Raw genomic sequence first — 19,972 nt, forward strand, 5'->3', positions numbered from 1 at the left:
ACTATCCCACTTTGAAAATAATAGGTCATTATAGGTCTAGGAGCTTTGGGAAATGTGCAATATATATCTTACATTCTTTCGGTTCTCATAGTTTAATAACCCAAGGCCATTTTTCTGTCTTCCCTCACAAAAGGAGTGGAAAGTAAATCATCAGTGGTGCTTTCCTCTACCTCACACATTAACTAAATGCCAAACAACAGTCCCTCCTGGAAGATCTAAGAGCAAGACTGTATGAAACCTGCAAGCACAGAGCATTTTTTTAAAAAAATAGTGTAACAATTTGAATAGATCTTGATTGCATCCTCATAGTAATATAACATGGAGGTTTTAAATTAAAGAATTGTTGTATTCAGCAGTACCTTCCTGAAATGCTGCCTCTTCCTATGGCTTAATGTGCAATGACCTCAGACTCAGAGGAATTACATGATCCATCTTAAACTGAACATTTTTGTAACTGAGTTACATTTATTTACTATCAGACCCATTAAAAAGATGGCAACTGGAATGATTCTTGGGGGCCTGGCATTTGCTGCTGCAGCTATTGTTGAACTCAAGATAGAGGTAAGCACTGAGCAGCTGCATGTAAGCTGGAACAAGTACATTCTTTCTGCATAATGCAGTGTGTGTGTGTGTGTGTGTGTGTGTGTGTGTGTGTTTTAAACCAATTACTTTTTTTCAATGCTACTGGTTGCTGAATACATGTTTTAAAAGACACCAGAATTGCAACCCCTTCTTCCCCTCTGCAGCCCTCTATGGGTGTCTGCAGAATTTTTGGCGGACATACACACAAACAGCACATATGTACATAGAAATCTAAACACATTCAAAGCCATGTGGGAGTCAACTGCTCCCCTTACAGATGTCCATGCTGCTCCCAATGCTGAGGGCTGGGGGACCTCAGGGCAGCTGAGGGAAGAGGCAACTGGAAAAATCTTAGCATACATGAACCGTTCGAATGTGAGGGCAGCATTAGTCTGAATGCTGCCCACTATCAATATGTTGTTAGCATTCTTTTCTTTTCATTAGGAAATTACTCATTTCCAAAATGAGTTTCTATTCAGATTCTGAATTTGGCAGACATAATCCCAGCAATCTTACACTGGAATCCATAACCATGTGATGTTGCAGGTGAATTGGTCCTAAGAGTTGATTCTTACATTACTTTGTGATATGGTTGCTGGTTCCATGTGGTTGGGGTTTCATGCCAAACTGCTAATACTTGAAAGAGAATGCCCATGTGAGATGAACAGATGTGGTTTCTTTCTAAATCGTAAATAAAACAAATTAATGTGTAGAATTCACTGCCACAAGATGTGGTGATGGCCACTAGCTTAGATGACTTGGAAACGGGATTAAATAAATTTATGGTGGAAAACAAGTCTATCAATGGCTGCGAGTTATGATGGCTAAATGCAACATACAGGTTTAAAGGCAGCGTTCCTCTGAATACCAGTTGCTTAAAATCAATGGTGGGAGAAGACTATTTACCTACATCCCTTACTTGGAAGCATCTAGTTGGCCACAGTCTGCAGCAGAATGGGGTACCAGATGGACCTTTGGTTTCATCCAGCAGAGCCCTTCCTTGGATATTCTGGATATTCTTAACCAGCCCCTTCTTTGAATATTCTGGATATTCTTAACCAGAACCACATCTCGTGGAGCTGATATTACTGGCTTGAGAAGTTAATCATGGCATCTGCCTATCCCATATGGTTTCCCTGTTTCAGACGTTACTGATGCCACACAACGAAATGGCAATCATGCTATAAAACCCTAAGATTGCAAAACTGTGTGTATATGATGTATTCTCATATGTATTGTCAGATGCAAACAAGGTCTATGCATGAGTGGAAGTCACCAATTTTATAGCAAGGTATAGCAACAAGGCACTATCCATTAATATCTCCCTGGATGATCTATTGTCATTGCAGAACTTATAGCCTGATTCCCACAATTGTTCGAATCTAGGTTTAATATGGAGTAACAACATCAATGTGATTATGTTACCCTATGCAAACATGATTCATGGCTGGAGATTAATCTGAGATTCCCACCTTGGCATGGGTTCATACACTCACACTAATATCAGTAACCCACATTAAACCTAGATTTGAATGATTGTGTAAACCAGGCCTGTATAAAGGAGGTGAAGGGGCCTTGGCTACCTATGCACAGTATTGTAGATATTCACTGAGGAAGTATCTGTAACAAAATGCTTTCTTTTAATTAGGAAAATGCTATGCCAGCACCAGTTCCAAAAGAAAGTTACATTCAGGTCTTGAATTTGGCAGACAGGGATATTGAAGTTGCAATCCAAGATTATCACCTCTTTCAGCTGACAATCAAACCTTTTCAGGTGAGCTTCTTTCTCCTTTCCTTGCTGGGCAGCAGAGTCAATGTGATTGTTCCTGCTTAAGTCAATAGGCCTTTGGTAAATTTCCAGGAAACCACAGGGGGAAGCAAAGTGAGTGTGATGTTTGTTAGTTCAAGTATGTATTTTACATTCTATATGTGCTTCCTGTTGTATGGCTCCTTTGCTCACTTCAGGCTATCGCTACTGCATGAAAAAGGAAGCATTTATTTCCCTATATGTCCAGAGGAACAAGAAGATTTGATCTTCCTCTCCCTGTGTCTATCCTGCCATACAGAGCTGTGGCATGTATCTACAGGGCACTGTGCCTTTGACAGCAAAAAAAGCCCCAGTGTATTTCAACAGAAAAGGCACAGATGGCTGACTATATTTACTTATAATTAGGAAAAAAGGTTAATTCTTCTGGGATGAATATGTGCCAAAAAAGAGCCCCTTTATGCAACTTATGTTTCCTGCTGCTCATGCTCAAGTAGTATTTCAGTTTAGATCTGGAAGAACGGACATGTTTGAGCAGGAAGAATAAAAAGAAATGCATTAAAAGCATATAAAGAAGGAGTCATTAACCTAAAACACAAATCTGAAAATGTGAATCTCCTCCTGTCCCCATAATTTCAGGTTCATTACAAGGAAGTACAAGCATACTGAGTGCATCAATGGGCAGGGTTTTTGTGTGTGTGTTGTTATTTTGCATAACGTGCTTACTGATATTCATTTAAGGAGAGATGCATTTGATGCCAGATCCCCTGATCTGTTATTGTTTATGCTCCACTTCTTGATTTGTTTGCTTATACCAAAGCCTAAATTTATTAAAGAAGTCTGGATTGAAGCCTTGTGCCATCCTTCTTCCTGGCTTTTCCCTTGCTCGCCTCACAGTGTAAAAAATAAAATAAAAAATAGCTGCAGCTACAGAAATAATGGTGGCTGCTACACTCACAGCCACCATTTTTTATGGGAGCAACTCATTGCAGCTCCTGCCAACGGTGACTCAGGCAGTGGCTAAAGCTGAGTTCAAGTAAGACTTTCTTTTAGTTTAAATAAATAAAAAGAAATGAATGGAGACACAAAATAAATTGGAATCTTCGAAATGGGTCCCCGGATGAATGGAGAAGGACCAAAATGGGCTTGGAATAAATGTCAGTAGCAGCCCTAACAATGAGCAGGCCTCCAAAACCATTTTTTCTTGCATTCATACTACCAAATTAGATGTAACGTGGGAGTTCTGTTATTGGAACTTCAGACATTTTTTTCTTTTATCAAAAATCAATTGGAGGTCAGAGTTTGGATGGCCATACTCAGTTGCTGGTTAAGATTATCCTTCATCCCACTGGGTCTAGCCCCCGTAACACTACAGGACAACTACCAGTCCACCTGGAAACGGACACTTCTGACAAAAAAATGTCATCCCTGGGGCTCTCCCCTCCCCTCCAACTTTTCCTGGGCTATGAACAGGCAAAAACACTCATCAAACAATGCATAATGGACATAGAACACCAAACAGATTTAAGTAGGGACCCAAACTGCCTCATCAATTAAAGACTAAGATACCTTGCATCTCCTGCTGTATACCTAATGCAGCCGGAAGCCCCAAAACACAGAAGGGCCTTCACCCTGGCAGAGGCGTATCTAGGGAAAATAGCGCCTAGGGCAAGCACTGAAATTGCGCCCCCTGTCCAAACATCTGACACCCATCTTTCAGTTAACTTTACCATAATATCAGCTGAAAAATACTAGTCAAGCTCGTTAATCTTTTAATATTTCAAAAAAAAAATTAGCAGTGGACGTAGCCAGACCAAAAAACGCTGGAAAACTACAAATTTCAGTATGCTGGGGCTCATGAAATACCCAAATACTTTGTGGAGGTGTACTTGGAAAACTAAACAGAAGTGCCTGTCTAATTCTCTACTATGCATTGTAGCATCATTACAACATAAGTTTTAAAAATCAATGGAGAATTTGGCTTTTCCCAGATACTCTGAAAATAATTAAAGGATATGAAGAGTAAACTGTGTCACTGCTTGGAATATATTCTAGTATTTCAGAAAGACAGTTAAAATGAGAGAAAGAGAGCAAGAAACTCCCAGTGGGCCTTAATACTAAGGATTCCACACTGATTCAAAGACAAACTCACCATTAATAGTCATATTACTAAGACATCACATTTAACTCACTTATCACAAGAAGCAAAGTAAGATCAAATGAATACAATCCTAGCTCATAAGTGTCAGCTCAGTATTCACAAGCCCTGATTCTCTGTACATAGTGCCAAACGAAATATGTGTACAGTGACTTATATTCTATTTTAAAAAAAAATTACCTGTAGCCCCTTCGAGTGGCTTCCTAAGGGCCGTGGAGGGTCATCTGCAAAGGTTTCCCCTTCCCCCACTGGCCTCTAGGGCCTCACAGAGACCATTTGAGCATGTGTGGTGGCCATGCCACCACACATGCTCAAATGGCCTTTGCGAGGCCTGGCCTTGGGCCTCACAGAGGCTATCTGAGCATGCGCAGTGGCCATTTTGTTTTCAGCAGCCATTTTTATTTATTTTTTTAATTTTAAAAAATGGCGCCCCCCTTCAAGTGGTGCCCGGGGCATGTGCCCTGCCTGCCCTACCCTAGATACGCCCCTGCACCCTGGCCCGTTGCGGTATCCTCCCCTCAGCTGTACTAGAAGGCAGATACAGGAAGACCCCCTTCTTGGAACACCTGTGCCCCTGTGATTCTGGGCAAGTTGAAACAACAGAGCATGTCCTCCTCCATTGCCCATTCTACAGACACTTTTGTACCACAAACACATACCTCACACACATGATGGCCATAAGCCAAATACCCCCTGATTTGGCTTAGGGCTGTCGTGTGTGAAGTTTACCCTTTGTCCCATGCCGTTTCTCCAACTTAAATCAGTTCCCCTCTGCTGCCACAGAGCTGGGGAAGCGAAAATTGATGGGCACCATTTTTGTGCCTATAATACAGAGAGCGGATAGGTAATACAATAGGTAATATAGGGAATACAGGTACAATAGGTAATGCAGGTAATACAAAGAGCTGGTAGGAGTACAGTCCTTCAGATACTCTGGTTCCAGGCCATATAGAGATGGAAAAGAAGGTGCCCCAAAATATAATCTACTCCTCAGTCTGCTCGAATTTATTTTAATCAGAAATATAGATAAAATTACAAACTAGGCAATGTAGATCTACAATCTATAACTCTTCTCTCTCTCTCTCTCTCTCTCTCTCTCTCTCTCTCTCTCTCTCTCTCTCTCTCTCCCTACACACACACACACACACACACACACACACACACACACACAGAGAGATAACCCAGATATTCAATTTACAATCAGTTAGCAAAACTCACTCTCAGTTATGAAAATCAAAGTCATCATAGAAATATATCAATCTAGCTGGGCTGGGTGCAGAATATCTGCGCCTCTGGCCGCCCCACCCACCCGCCGCCTTCTTCCCCTGTTGGCCCACACACCTCCTTTTTCTTGTCCCCCCCCCCCCCCGCTTTCTGGCCAGTCAGGCACCAGCTTCTTCTCTCCCCGCCCTGCGCTTTCAGATGGGTGGGTGGGCATCTTCTCCCTCCCGTCACCCCCCCCACCCCATTTCTGGCCTGCTGGCTCACCCGCCACTTTCTGGCCAGCCAGGGGCCATCTTCTTCTCCCGCCCCCGCCCCCGCCCCCGCCCCCACCCCGCCCCCTGCTTTCGGGCAGGCGGGCTGGCTGGCTTCTTCTCCCCCCCCCCCATTTCTAGCAGGCTCACCCGCCTGCCGCTTTCTGGCCAGCCGGGCACTGGCTTCTTCTCCCCCCCTCCTTTCTGGGTGGCTGGCGGGTGGGCCGGCTTCTTCTCCCACCGCCTAACCCAGTTTCTCCCACCCCCTGCTTTCTGGCTGGCTAGCCGGAATTGCAACCACTAGTTGCAACCACCATTTTCTTCGCCAATTGCAACCGCCATTTTCTTCATGGGCTGCAGCCACCATTTTCCTCTGTTCCACCTGTCCCATGGCTATCCAGCAGCTCTCAAAACTCTCGTGAGAGCTGCCACTCATGGGATTAGTCACGGGTATGCCTTAGAGAATTAAATATATAGATAATCTTTCTATTGTAAAATCTTGAAAGAGTCTCAAAGGATGTTTCTCATGTTGTTTCAATGAGAATCATATACTCCAAGGGAATTTCTCACACTTCTTTGTCAAATTTTCTTTGTTTGAAAGCCCATTTCAAACTGGCTTTTGTGTGGGCTATGAGGTTGAGACTGCCTTGGTTGGCCTGATGGATGATCTCCAACTGTCTATCGACAGAGGGAGTGTGACTCTGCTGGTCCTTTTCTCTCTCTGTGGCTTTCTATACCATATACCATGGTATCCTTCTGGACCACCTGAGGGAGGTGGGATTGGGTAGCACTATTTTACAGTGGTTCCACTTCTATCTTTCTGGCAGATTCCAGATGGTGTCGCTTGGAGACTGTTGTTCCGCTAAGCGAGAACTGAAGTGTGGAGTCCCACAAGGCTCCATACTGTCTCCAATACTTTTCAACATCTACGTGAAACCGCTGGGAGAGATCATCAGGAGGTTTGGTGCTGGGTGTTATCAACATGCTGATGACACCCAGATTTACTTCTCCATGCCGACCTCATTAGGAAATTGCATATCTTCCCTAAATGCCTTCCTGGAGACAGTAATGGACTGGATGAAGGATAACAAACTGAAGTGAAATTCAAATAAGATGGAGATACTGACTGTAGGGGGGCCGATACCCGAGAGATGATTTAGATCTGCCTGTTCAGGGTGGGGTTACACTCCCCGTGAAAGATCAGGTACGTAGCTTGGTAATGCTCCTGGACTCAAATCTCTCCCTGGTTTCTCAGATTGAGGTGGTGGCCAGGAGTGCTTTTTATCAGCTTTGGTTGATACATCAGCTACGTCCATTTCTAGAGGTGAATGACCTTTAAACAGTGGTACATATGATAGTAACCTCCAGACTTGATTACTGTAATGTGCTCTACATGGGGCTGCCTTTGTACGTAGTCCAGAAACTACAATTGGTTCAGAATGTGGCAGCCAGATTGGTCTCTGAGACAACACCAATCTGGGACAACACTGTAGAAGCCCAGCAGAGAGAGAAAGGGAGAGTCCATCTAGCTCCCACCCAGTGCTGCCTGGAGTGAGAGACCAGGTGGGTGCTGGGGTTCCTTCTGCTGTTTCCTGCTTGCTTTTGCTTCCCCTGTGGGACTAGCCCCTGAGTGACTCAGCTGTTCCTCAGGTCACCTGCTCAGTTTTGGGCTCTATAGGAAGGTTCCTTGTGGCAGCGGGCCTGCCACTGGCGGGGTCGCCACCGAAGGGGTGACACCAAAGGGGGTTGCCGCATTGGGGGAGCCACTTCAGGGGAGAACAAGGGTGAGGGCAAGAGGGCTTCTGTTTAATTAGTTTTAAGCTGTTTTAGACTTGGGTTGAAATTGCTGTAATGTGTTTCCCCTTCCAGCTGTCCTGCCAGCTCTCTGAGCACTGCCAACAACCCACATAGCTTTCCCCTGCTCCTTTGTAATGCCAGGTCGGTCCCAAATAAATCTGAACTCCTCCATGATTTGATCATGGATGAAGGTTCCAACCTGGTATGTATTACCGAGACTTGGTTGTGGGAGGCTAGTGGTCCAGATTGGTCCCAGCTTCTCCCTCCAGGATATTCTGTAGAGGAGCAGGTGAGGGAATGAGGGTGGGGAGGTAGGGTGGCTGTGGTCTATAAGGATAACATCTCCCTTACCAGGGTCCTTGTCAGGGTATCGGACCATATTGAATTTGTGTACTTGAGTTTGGGGACCAGGGATGGATTGGGACTTCTGTTGGTGTACCAATCGCCCCGCTGCCCAGTGGAATCCCTTACTGAGCTCACGGACTTGGTTGCTGAACTCGTGTTGGAGTCTCCCAGACTCTTGGTGCTGAGAGACTTCAATGTTCATTTTGGGACCAATCTGTCCGAGGCAGTTCAGGAGTTCATAGCGGCCATGACAACTATGGGCCTATACCAAGCGGTCTCTGGACTGACACATATTACAGGTCACACGTTTGATTTGGTCTTTTAATCTGATCAGGATGGTGTTCCGTGGGTGGGGACTCCTGTGATTTCCCCATTGTCATGGATGGACCACCATCTGGTTAAGGTTGGACTTACAACCACTTCCCACCTCCGCAGGGGCGAGGGGCCCATTAGAATGGTCCGCCCGAAGAGGTTATTGGATCCAGTAGGATTCCAATAAGCCTTGGAGGGATTTAATGTTGGCTTTGCTGGTGATCCTGTTGATGCCCTGGTTGAGAATTGGAACAACTTGCTCACCAGGGTAGTAGACACGATTGCTCCCAAGTGTCCCCTCCGACCCGCTTCAAAATTGGCCCCTTGGTATACGGAAGATCTACGGGGGCTGAAACAGCAAGGCAGGTGACTGGAGCACAAGTGGAGAAAGACTCGATTCGAATCCGACAGATTATGAATGGCGCGCATATAAAGATCTATGCTCAGGCAATACGTGTGGCAAAGAGGCAGTTCTTTTCTGCCCGTATTGCCTCTGCGAATTCACATCCAGTGGAGTTGTTCAGGGTTGTGAGGAGATTAGTATTTGCCCCCCATCCCTTGAACCAGAATTTGGAGTCATCAGTTACCCGCTGTGATGTGTTTAAAGAGTTTTTCACAGATAAAATCTCTCGGATTCAGGCCAACCTAGATGGAGACTCCACAATTAATTTGATATCTGAGCTGGAGGTGCCCAACGACTCCTCTTATGTGATTCGACTGGATCGGTTTCAGTTTGTGATTCCTGAGGATGTAGACAAGCTGCTTGGATCGGTGAGGCCTACCACTTGTCCTCTTGATCCTTGTCCAACATGGCTTGTTCTATCTAGCAGGGAGGCTGTTGTAAGTGGCCTGGTAGAAATCATAAATGCTTCTCTGAGGGAGGGCAGGATGCCTCCTCGTCTTAAGTAGGCAATCATTAGACCTCTTCTTAAGAAGCCTGCATTAGATCCCTCTGAGTTGAGCAATTATAGGCCTGTTTCCAACTTCCCATGGCTGGGCAAGGTCATTGAGAGGGAGGTGGCCTCTTAGCTCCAGGAGGTCTTGGAGGAAACTGATTATCTAGACCCATTTCATACTGGTTTTCGGGCGGGCTATGGGGTGGAGACTGCCTTGGTCGGCTTGATGGATGATCTCCAATTGGCAATTGACAGAGGAAGTGTGACTCTGTTGGTCCTTTTGGATCTCTCGGTGGCTTTCGATACTATTGACCATAGTATCTTTCTGGAACATCTGAGGGTGTTGGAGGTGGGAGGCACTGTTTTACAGTGGTTCCACTCCTACCTCTCGGATAGATTCCAGATGGTGTTGATTGGAGACTGTTGCTCTTCAAAATCTGAGCTTAAGTATGGTGTCCCTCAAGGCTCCATACTTTCTCCAATGCTTTTTAACATCTACATGAAACCGCTGGGAGAGATCATCAGGGGATTTGGAGCTGGGTGTTACCAGTATGCTGATGACACCCAGATCTACTTCTCCATGTCAACTTCTTCAGGAGCTGGCATATCCTCCCTAAATGCCTGTCTGGAAGCAGTAATGGGCTGGATGAGGGAGAATAAACTGAAGCTGAATCCAGATAAGATGGAGGTACTTATTGTTCGGGGTCAGAACTCTAGAGACAATTTTGATCTACCTGTTCTCGATGGGGTCACACTTCCCCAAAAGGAACAGGTTCGCAGTCTGGGAGTACTTCTGGATTCACACCTTTCCCTGGTTTCTCAGGTTGAGGCAGTGGCCAGGGGTGCTTTCTATCAGCTCTGGCTGATACGCCAGCTGCGCCCATTTCTCAAGACCAATGACCTCAAAACTGTGGTACATCTGCTGGTAACCTCCAGACTTGACTTCTGTAATGTGCTCTACATGGGGCTGCCTTTGTACGTAGTCTGGAAACTTCAGTTGGTTCAAAACGCGGCAGCCAGGTTCATCTCTGAGTCATCTCGGAGAGACCATGTTACTCCTTTACTGATGGAGTTACACTGGCTGCCGATAGGTTTCTGGGCAAAATACAAAGTGCTAGTTATAACTTACAAAGCCCTAAACAGCTTAGGCCCTGGGTACCTAAGAGAGCATCTTCTTCGTTATGAGCCCCACCACCCATTGAGGTCATCTGAGAGGTCCGTCTCCAGTTACCGCCAACTCGTTTGGTGGCTACACAGAGATGGGCCTGTGGAATGCGTTCCCTGCTAAGATACGATCCTCCCCATCTCTTGGCAATTTTCAAAAAACACCTGAAAGCCCTTCTTTTCACCCAAGCTTTCTCAGCTTCCTAAATTTTGGGGGTTTTAATTTCTGGTTTATTTTAAAATTCAAAACCCGATTTCGGGGTTTTTAATCACTGTAATTGTTTAATTGTTGTTTTAAAACTTTTTAAAATTGTTGTTATATTGTTTTTTAATTTGTTTTAGCTCTTTACTGTTTTAGTGGTGTGTTTTAGTTGTAAACCGCCCTGAGCCATTTTGGAAGGGTGGTATACAAGATAGATAGATAGATAGATAGATAGATAGATAGATAGATAGATAGATAGATAGATAGATAAAAAACACGAAGGGACCACATAACACCAGTTCTAAAAGAACTGCACTGGCTGCCAATATGTTTCCGGGTAAAATACAAAGTTCTGGTTATTACCTATAAAGCCCTTAATGGCTTGGGTCCAGGCTATTTGAGAGAGCACCTCCTTTGTCATAATCCCTGCTACCTGTTACAATCTTCTGGAGAGGTCCGGTTACAGTTGCCACCGGCTCATTTGGTGGTGACCCTCTGAAATAAGAGCATCTCCTTCTCTGTTTGTTTTCAGGAAGAACCTCAAGACCCTCCTGTTCTCTCAGGCTTTTAATCAGAATTAATTTTAATAATTGTAAAAACTTGTTTTAATTATTTTATTCTATTTTTATTATCATGTATTTTAATTTGCGACTTTTAAATTTTTTCAATTTTGTACACCGCCTAGAGATATACATATCAGGCGGTATAAAAAATGATAAATAAATAAATATCCACAATTGAATGTTCCTCATGAAGGTTGACCTCTTGTGATATGGTGCAAGGAGATTCTTGATAATCCTATATCACAAGCCAGATGCGTTTAGACTAAAATATAGTCTTCATCAGTAGCATTAGCGAAAACAGATCAAGCTCCTTGTAATCCAATGTAGTCATAAAAATATAATGTTTAAATCTTCATCAGACTAGAACTATATCCTTTCTCTCTTTTGGCACCATTTTTGTGCCTGCAATATGGATATCAAAGAGCAGGTAGGAGATGTCAAACGTAGATATCAAAGATCTGTAAATATCAAAACAGACTGACCCTGTTACAGGTCATTCGATAGTTACAATACTCTAAACCAATGATTCTTACCTGGGGGCCTCTAAATGTTGAACTACAACTCCTATCATCCCCAGCCACAATAAATTGTGGCTGCAGTTCAACAACATCTGGAGGCCCCTAGGTTGGGAACCATTGCTCTAAACAAATGGAAAGTAATCTGTGAAGATTACTTAATACTAGTGAAATGTATCTGAACAGCCAATACCAGATAGGGTTTCCAACTCGGACTGAAGATATTTCTGGAGATTCCCCTCCCCCTGCCTTCCAGCAATACTTTCCCCAATAATTTTCAGAATATCAAGCCATTAAAATCTCCAGTATTGCTTTCAAGTGTGACCTGGAGATTGATACTGATTCCAGGAAACTCCAGGCCAGTCCTGTAGGGTTGGTAGTCATAGTGCCAAACAATAATCTGGCTGCCATACCCTGAACTAACTGAAGATTCAAATGGTTTTCAATGGTGTGGTTTCAGGGGTGTGTGTGTGAAATTGGGGAGGGGAGAAAAAGCATGTGGGGGAGGTATATGAATGAAGCCTCCCTATGACTGCTAAAGGTCTTTATTCCTTTTTCCTTCTTCCTTATTTCACTGCCACCATCCAAAGTCACTGCATTTATGTATTGATTGCCAGTTTTATTTTCACTGAGGTAACATGAGTTTATAGGCATGGAGGAGTTTTAATCAGGTTATTCACAGATTTCTCTCTTAGTGGAATAAAACAGATGTTTATTTACAAGTTCTAATACTGGCTTGGTTTGTTATGAGGGGAGCTTTCTACTCTTGAGGGACCTTGTAAGTTAGGTTATAAAACAGGCAGTTTGTCTATGATAGGACACATGGGTATTCCCACGTTACACAGAATATGCAAGATGTTCACATGTCTGGGCTAATTACTTTACCTCTACTATATGATTGTTAACAAACCAACCCACATGGGGGAAAGAAAAATGCTGAACCATTCCCTCCATGTCTGCTCAACCAAGGCTGTTCCTTTAAAAAATTTAAACTGCTTCCTCAGTAGCTGATTTGCTGCCACCACACCCTAATTATTACAGGGTTTGCTCCCACCCCCAGATTTGGGTGAATGTCCAGGGAGACCCTCCTTCTCTTTTCTAAGGGAAAAGTCTAAAAAGCCTTCCACATGTGGCCTACATGTGATGAGAAGACCCAGTAGTGTTGCTGAGCAATTTAAAATTGAGATGTGTTTGCACCAGAGTAAAAAACCCCTTTTCCTGAGTTAGAAATCCACTCAGAGGCAGGTAAAATACAAAGAACAAAAAGAGAAAACTTTATTCAAAATACTACAGACTGCTTCAATCTGAGGCTTTAAGTTACAGGAAAAAGGAACACTCAGTAACTACAAGAATACATCAAAAAAGCACCCTCAAATGATACTGGGGTGGCACATTTTAAAAATCGTGGAAAGAACACAAATGTAAGAAAATACAGTTGGAAAGAACACAAATGTAAGAAAATACAAAAAACACCTTTGAGAGTCTACCGAGACTTTTGCAACATCCTAGTTGGAAAGGGATGCTGGTTCATTTTCCTTAGCTTAGTTACGTTATAGATAAAACACAATAGACCAGTAGTAAGGATTTGCAAAGCGCAAAAAGAAAAGCAATCTAACACACTCTAACTACAAATTATTCCCTGGCTAACTGAGCAAAGAGACATCTTTTAAAGCGGTGATTCTCTTATATTTAGCAGGTGGAGAGCAACTGGCCCTATCCAACCCCAGCACAGCATCCCTTCAGTGGCTGTTGCTGGTGTCTACCTTATGTTTGTTTTTAGATTGTGAGCCCTGTGGGGATAGGGGACCATCTTAATTATGTATTATTTATTTTTCTATGTAAACCACTTTGAGAATTTTGTTGAAGAGCGATATATAGATATTCGTAGTAGTAGCAGTACGGTAGTACTAAGCCTTTCTGAAGCCAAAACCCTGGCTTCTTTCCTTGAACTCACCAAAGCCATGGCAGAGGATTCAAGTTTCCTGGCTTTCCCTGGACCTGCAGAGAGAGATTCCCCTGCAGCCAGACTGCTCCTGGCTGCATCCCTCTTGCTCATCAGCCGGCTTCCAGCTTCTTGAGAGAAATCTCCAGGCTAGCTTTTGACCATGAGGGAACAAAATGCCATTGCTCCTCACTAAGCCTTTTTGCCTTTGCTTTCCTCGCCTCCCACCTAGTTCCTTCTGAACCAAGGCATGCTTCTCTTCCTGCCTCATGGCCTCTAGGTCCCACCCACTGTGGGCTGAATGGCTGATCCCTAGCCTGTCAGTCAGGACAGGGTACACTTCCATTTCGCTCTTTACAGGAAAAGAAAGGCTGTTACTGCCTGTTCGTTACAATGAGCATAACAGGTTGCTCAGTTATGATCTGGTAGGGGTTCTGAGCCTGTGCAGGGACCTTGTGGGTAGACTGGCTAGCTCTTCATGATGCCCATTCTGCCCTGCATGTGCTCTATGCTTCCATTAAAATCAGCAGTTGGGGGCACCATTTTCTCAGTTTCTTGTAGACTGCCATATCCTGACAATCTTCTTATGATCCTTCAAGGTTTGGTTTTGTTTTTTACTACTGTTGTGGGGAGGTTTGGGGTGGGGGTGTCTTATGAATACAACAGATCACTACCAGATCATAATTTATAGGTGAGCAACTTGTTTATGTGGATCGTGATCCATTGCATTCATAAGGAATGGGTGCCTAGCCAGCTTCTCAATATGGTGGAGGGCACAGAAGACCCAGAAGTCTATGGCAACACCCTTTTCAACACACTCCTCCCAAAGCCTGCCTGCTCAGTCAATCGCAGGTCAATGGCATAATGTTTTACAAATGGCTACTGAGAAGACCATGTCGCAGCTGCACAAATATCTGCCATCCTAATCCCCGACAAATGTGCTGCCAAAGCAGCGTATGCTCTCGTTGAATGTGCTCTTATTGTGCATGGGGGATCCATCCATCCATACCAGTTTGTAAGTCTGCACAATCAACTCCACCAACCAATGCGCCAGTTTCCGTCTCGAGATTGGTTGGTCTTTGCCTTCTCCTTTGTAAGCTACAAAAAGTTTCTTTGTTTTTCTTATTGCTTTGGTTTTTTCCAAGTAATATAACAGTGAACGACGTACATCCAAAGAATGTAGTGCCTTCTCCAGTGTTGTCTCTGGATTTTGAAAGAAGGTTGGTAGGGTTATTTCTTGGCTTAGATGAAACTCCATCACTACCTTTGGTTGGAAATTGGGGTCCAGTCTCATGACTACCTTCTGCAGATAGAACTGAGTGTACAGGATGTCTGTACGCAACGCTGTCAACTTGCTCACACACCTGGCAGTAGTGATGGCAATTAGGAATGCAGTTTTTAAAGTGACTAATTTGAGAGTCGCCTCCTTCATTGGCTCAAAGGGGCCTTCAGTTAAGGAAAACAATACCAAGGACAACTTCATTGTTCCATTAGTTTCCTTATTGGTGGATATAAATTATTAATTCCTTTTAAAAATCTTTTACAGTCAGGGTGGGAGAATACTGTTGATCCATCCGACCTCCTATGCTTTGACAATATAGTAGCTAGATGGACCCTTAGGGACACATTTGCCAAGCCACTAAGCTTCAATGAGGTCATGTACTGCAACATCTGTTTTAAAGTAGCCTTTCTAGGGGATAATCATGCTTATGTGCATATAATGTGAACCTTTTCCAGTTGCTCCTATAATTTTTTCTTGTTGACAGTCTTCGATTATTAAGTAAAATCGCTTTAAAAACCCGATTCTCCACGCTGTCATTTGCAGAATCTTCATATCTGGGTGTTGCACCTTTCCACCTTCCCATACCAGAAGGTCTGGTCAAGGACCAGTGGTAACTCCTCCTTGAGAGTTTGAGTAGCGGTGCAAACCAGGGTTGCTGTGGCCACCGTGGCATCACCAGAATGCAGGTTGAGTTGTCCCTCATGATCAGTGCCAGCACACGATTGACTAACGGTCATGATGGAAATAGATATAGGAGGCCCTTGTTCCACTGATGTTGAAAGGCATCTCCCAGTGATCTCCTGCTGACTCCTGCACGTGAGCAGTATCTCTGACACTTTCTGTTAGCAGCAGTTGCAATCCTGTCCACAGTTGGAAGTCCCCACGAGTCTAAAACCTGTTGGAGACAGATGCTGTTGATCTCCCATTCATGGCATTGGTTGAGCTGTTTCAAGCAACTGAGGACGTCCGCTAATATATTGTCCACACCTCTTATGTGTTTGGCTAGAGGATACACTCCATGGGTGATGCACCATTCCTATATCGGTATGCTCAAGGCACAGACCGAATAGGATACTGTCCCACCTTGTCGGCTGAGATACGCAATAGCTGTTGTATTGTCCAGCTGGATTTACACCACTGTGTTCCTGAGCAGCAGTACAAAAGCTTTTAGTGCCATAAATACTGCTAGCAGTTCCAAGTAGTTTATGTGCCATTGGGTATTCTGTTTTGTCCATTGCCTTTGCAATTGATGCTCAGCACAATGGGTCCCCCATCCCAACAGGGACACATCCATCGTCACCAACATAAGAACATCCCTGCTGGATCAGGCCCAAGGCCCATCTAGTCCCCTTCCAACAGATTGGTCCTCACTGTCCACCAGCGTAGAGAATGTAGTCCGTCTGTGGGAGTGTCAGCAGCTTCTTTTGGCTGTCGACATTGGGATGGAAGTTCCTGAGATACCACTTCTGCAGTGGCATCATACGCAGACGTGTGTATACCTGTAGTACCGTGGCATTGCAGGACACCATTAGTCCCAATAACCTCTGTATGCTTTCTGCAGGCTGTACTGGGTTGCGCCTTCCACTGGAGGTATTCTACACAATCATCCGGTAGATTAGGCAATGCTGAATGCCAAAAACAACATTAATGTGTAAGCTCTCTTTGACTTGGCAGTCCTTAAACGTTGTGCTGCAGGAACCCCTGAGTACTTACATACTGCACCTTGTGACTTCATGCGACTTCCATGTGAGTGGCACAAACACTTATGTCATCGTAGCTGGTGCCTTTAGTCTCGTTAATACAGGGACAGTACACGTCACTACAGGCTCTGGTATGCACAAGGGAGACATCATTTGGAAGGGCATCGTAGATGTTATAGTAATGATGTGTAGTGGCGACATTGATGGAGTTTTTAGATATGACATGGGCACTTCCTTGACATCTTGTTCAATGTCGAGGCCACTACTAAGGAATTCATGAAAAATCAAACCCGAAGGGATGCTTGTCGAGGAATCCAACATTGCCAGTAAAGAAGTAGCAGTATTTTGGTCTAAGGATACATCATCATCTTGTTTATGCTCTGCTGCCAGATCCAAGAAATCCCCTTTCTCCCCCATATTCTCATGTTGGGGAGTCCATAGGGATTGCATGGGTGTTTTTGCTGGAGACAGCAGAAGTAATCTTATGGGTGGTACTGCTGCTAGAGGAGAAGCCGCTGATTTCGTTGTCAGTGCCAAAAAGGCTGCATCGACATCGATACCATCATGTGGTCTGAGGTTACGGTAGAATTGGATGTTGATGTTGGAGCCTTTGGCATCGACCCCAATGTCGTGCTGTTGCATTGATGTCGACCGAGTCACTCCCGACACCAAATGCTGACTGTACGCTTGCACTGCAGTTGGGGACGGTGTACTGCCCTTGGCTTTGCTATGGTGCTTCTTATGGGGCAGAGAATCACTCTCCTCATCTGAGGAGTGTTTGTGCTTCTTGTCTTTATGACAGTGAGCTGACTTACTGACTCCTCTGGTCTTTTAAAAACAGGCTCTACTCCCTCAGCAGCAGTTTTAGACTGTGCATCCGGAGATCCCTGCATGCTCAGTATTGAGCTTGGCATCGAGCATGTCTGCGACCCTGATGTCGAAGGGAAGTTCGGTCTCGGTGTTGCCGGTCATAATGCCTCATCAAGGTGGAGCGCTCTGTTCTTCATTGTTTTGAAAATGAGCAGCAAATTTTACACATTGTAGTGCTGTGTTGGTCTCCCAAACACAGTAAACATGAGTCATGATAGTCCGTTGATGGTACTTTGCACAGCAGTCTACACATGTTTTTTTAAAAAAAAAATTCAATTCCATGTCAACAAGGAATGCCCCGAGGTTTTCTCCCGTGGCAGCAAAAGTAAAGTCCGTTTAACCAATCCAATCCATTAAGCAAAGAATGGTCTTAAAACAGTCCTAAAGTCAGTGAAGTCCAAAGTATGAGTGTTTCTCTTTCTTTTCTGTTTGTTTCTAGATAAACCGAGGAGCCAGCAACGATGTGTTGATGCTTTGGTGGTCAAATAGAAATTGAGAAAATGGCACCGCCAACTGCCAATTTCAACGGAAGCACAGAGCACGTGCAGGGCAGAGTGGGCGTCACAAGTTGCTAGTCAGTCTACCCACGAGGTCCCTGCGCAGGGACAGAACCCATTCCTTATTAATGCAATGGATCATGATCCAGTTCTGTAAGATATTCCCCTTAGGGGATGGAGCCGCTCTGGGAAGAGCATCTGCATGCTTACATGCAGAAGGTTCCTGGCATCTCCAAGATAGGGCTGAGAAACACTTCAGCCTGCAACACTGGAGAGGCCACTACCAGTCTGTGTAGACAACAGTGAGCTAGATGGACCAAAGGTCTGACTCAGTATATGGCAGCTTCCTATGTCCCTATGATTTCCTGAGGATGAAGGCTAAATGTTGACTTTTGGAACACTGGCATGTTGATTCTGGAGACTAGATAGAGCTTGAGAGACTGACTGAATGACTTTAGTGTCCAGGTCAGGAGTTCAACTGAGTAAATCGGTAAAAAGGTGAGCTTGGCTGCTTTGCCCTTAGGTCTTCAGGATGGAATGCATAGGGGAAATTGGTTTGAGGGATTGGGGTGCCTAGACCGGGGTGCCTAGACAGATGGGGAGTGGCTGCTAGGCTCCTTCTTTAGCTGGTCACCCTAAGAGGCTTCTGGAACCACTGCCTCATTCCTGGACCCTCTTATGGGCAAGCATGACCATTCTGGGTGCCTCTTTAGGGGTGTTAAAGGGCTTACAGGGGGTCCAATTTTGGAACTCCTAACCCCCCTCCCACTAATGACCCTCCATGACTGAAAAGTAGGCTTGCTGGCTTACTTTGTTATTAAACTGTTATGTTACACTTTACACAGTTTCGTTCCTCACACACACAAGTCATACAGAGTCCTCATTGGAAATGTCTTATAATTTCTCCACAGCTTTTACAGATGACCCAAGCTTTTGTAATTCAAAACCATATACTGTTGTTGTTTCCCCAGCTTTTTCTTCACCAGGCTGTTCTTCCCATCAGCATACATTAACTGATATTTTCTTTCTTCAGCTGCCACTTTCCCTTCCACCAGGGGTTTCCCATCCTGATTGCAGAGCTTAGAGTTAACCCCGTCCTGAACAAATTACATCCTAAAACGCCACATGATCCAATCCAATACATACTTTCTCCTCCTAACATATTTCATCACAAAGGGCATCTCCATGTTCAATGCAATGTAGTGGTCAAATCTGGATGTTACCAGGACATAGATAAATGTGAGTAACAGGCAAGACTATGAGCACATTAGCATGTAACGTGAAACTGCAATTAAACAAGGCAGAGGTTGGAACTCAGTTCCATCCAAATTCATGCAACCGTGGTTTTGTGGCAAAAGCAACCTGCAGTTTGCCTCACCAAACTCCAGTTTGAACCTTCGATTTGTAGTAAGTTTTGCTGCCCCAACCTGGGGTTTGGTGGCAGCATTGTTCTGTCCAAACATGGATGGTGCCATAATCGTGGTTTTGTTCACTTTCTGGAGCCGCAATCATAGAGAGGGCAGCGTAGACCCGCCTGAGATCGCACTCACTCCATGCCTGCAGTGCTTCTTATTGGTGGTCTCTCCGGCACTCGCCCTGTCCCCCTGACTCTGATTCAACAAAGCAGTTGCCGGGCAACAGGGAAGCTGCCATGTTCCAGCCTAGGCTTGTCAGCCTGTCAAATGGCAAGTCACACAGGGGCATTCCCTCCTCCCACTCTGTCCCTTGTTCCCCCCTCCTGGCAAGCCGGAAAGAAAAGCGACAGGATGAAAAGATGGGCACTAGGTGCTTTGCTCCCCACAAATGATGCAACAATGGTGTATGTTCACAAGTACACCCCTTCAAGATGGCTACACGGGCAGGGCAACCCCATGAGAGCACTGGGAAGAAAACATATGGCAGGGCGG

General features: G+C 44.7%; 1 protein-coding gene across 3 annotated transcripts in view; it reads left to right on the top strand.

Moving 5' to 3' along the window:
- The window catches only part of SLC15A2 (solute carrier family 15 member 2), a 128,429-nt gene that overhangs the window by 78,371 nt on the left and 30,086 nt on the right, over positions 1 to 19,972 (top strand). For all 3 annotated transcript variants that reach the window (XM_053283550.1, XM_053283561.1, XM_053283542.1), the window contains 2 exons: positions 480 to 561; positions 2,231 to 2,356. In XM_053283550.1, the coding sequence (XP_053139525.1) occupies positions 480 to 561; positions 2,231 to 2,356 (208 nt within the window). The remainder of the gene's footprint in view (positions 1 to 479; positions 562 to 2,230; positions 2,357 to 19,972) is intronic.

The sequence above is a fragment of the Hemicordylus capensis genome, chromosome 1 (assembly GCF_027244095.1).
Source record: "Hemicordylus capensis ecotype Gifberg chromosome 1, rHemCap1.1.pri, whole genome shotgun sequence".
In the NCBI taxonomy this organism is placed as follows: Eukaryota; Metazoa; Chordata; class Lepidosauria; order Squamata; family Cordylidae; genus Hemicordylus; species Hemicordylus capensis.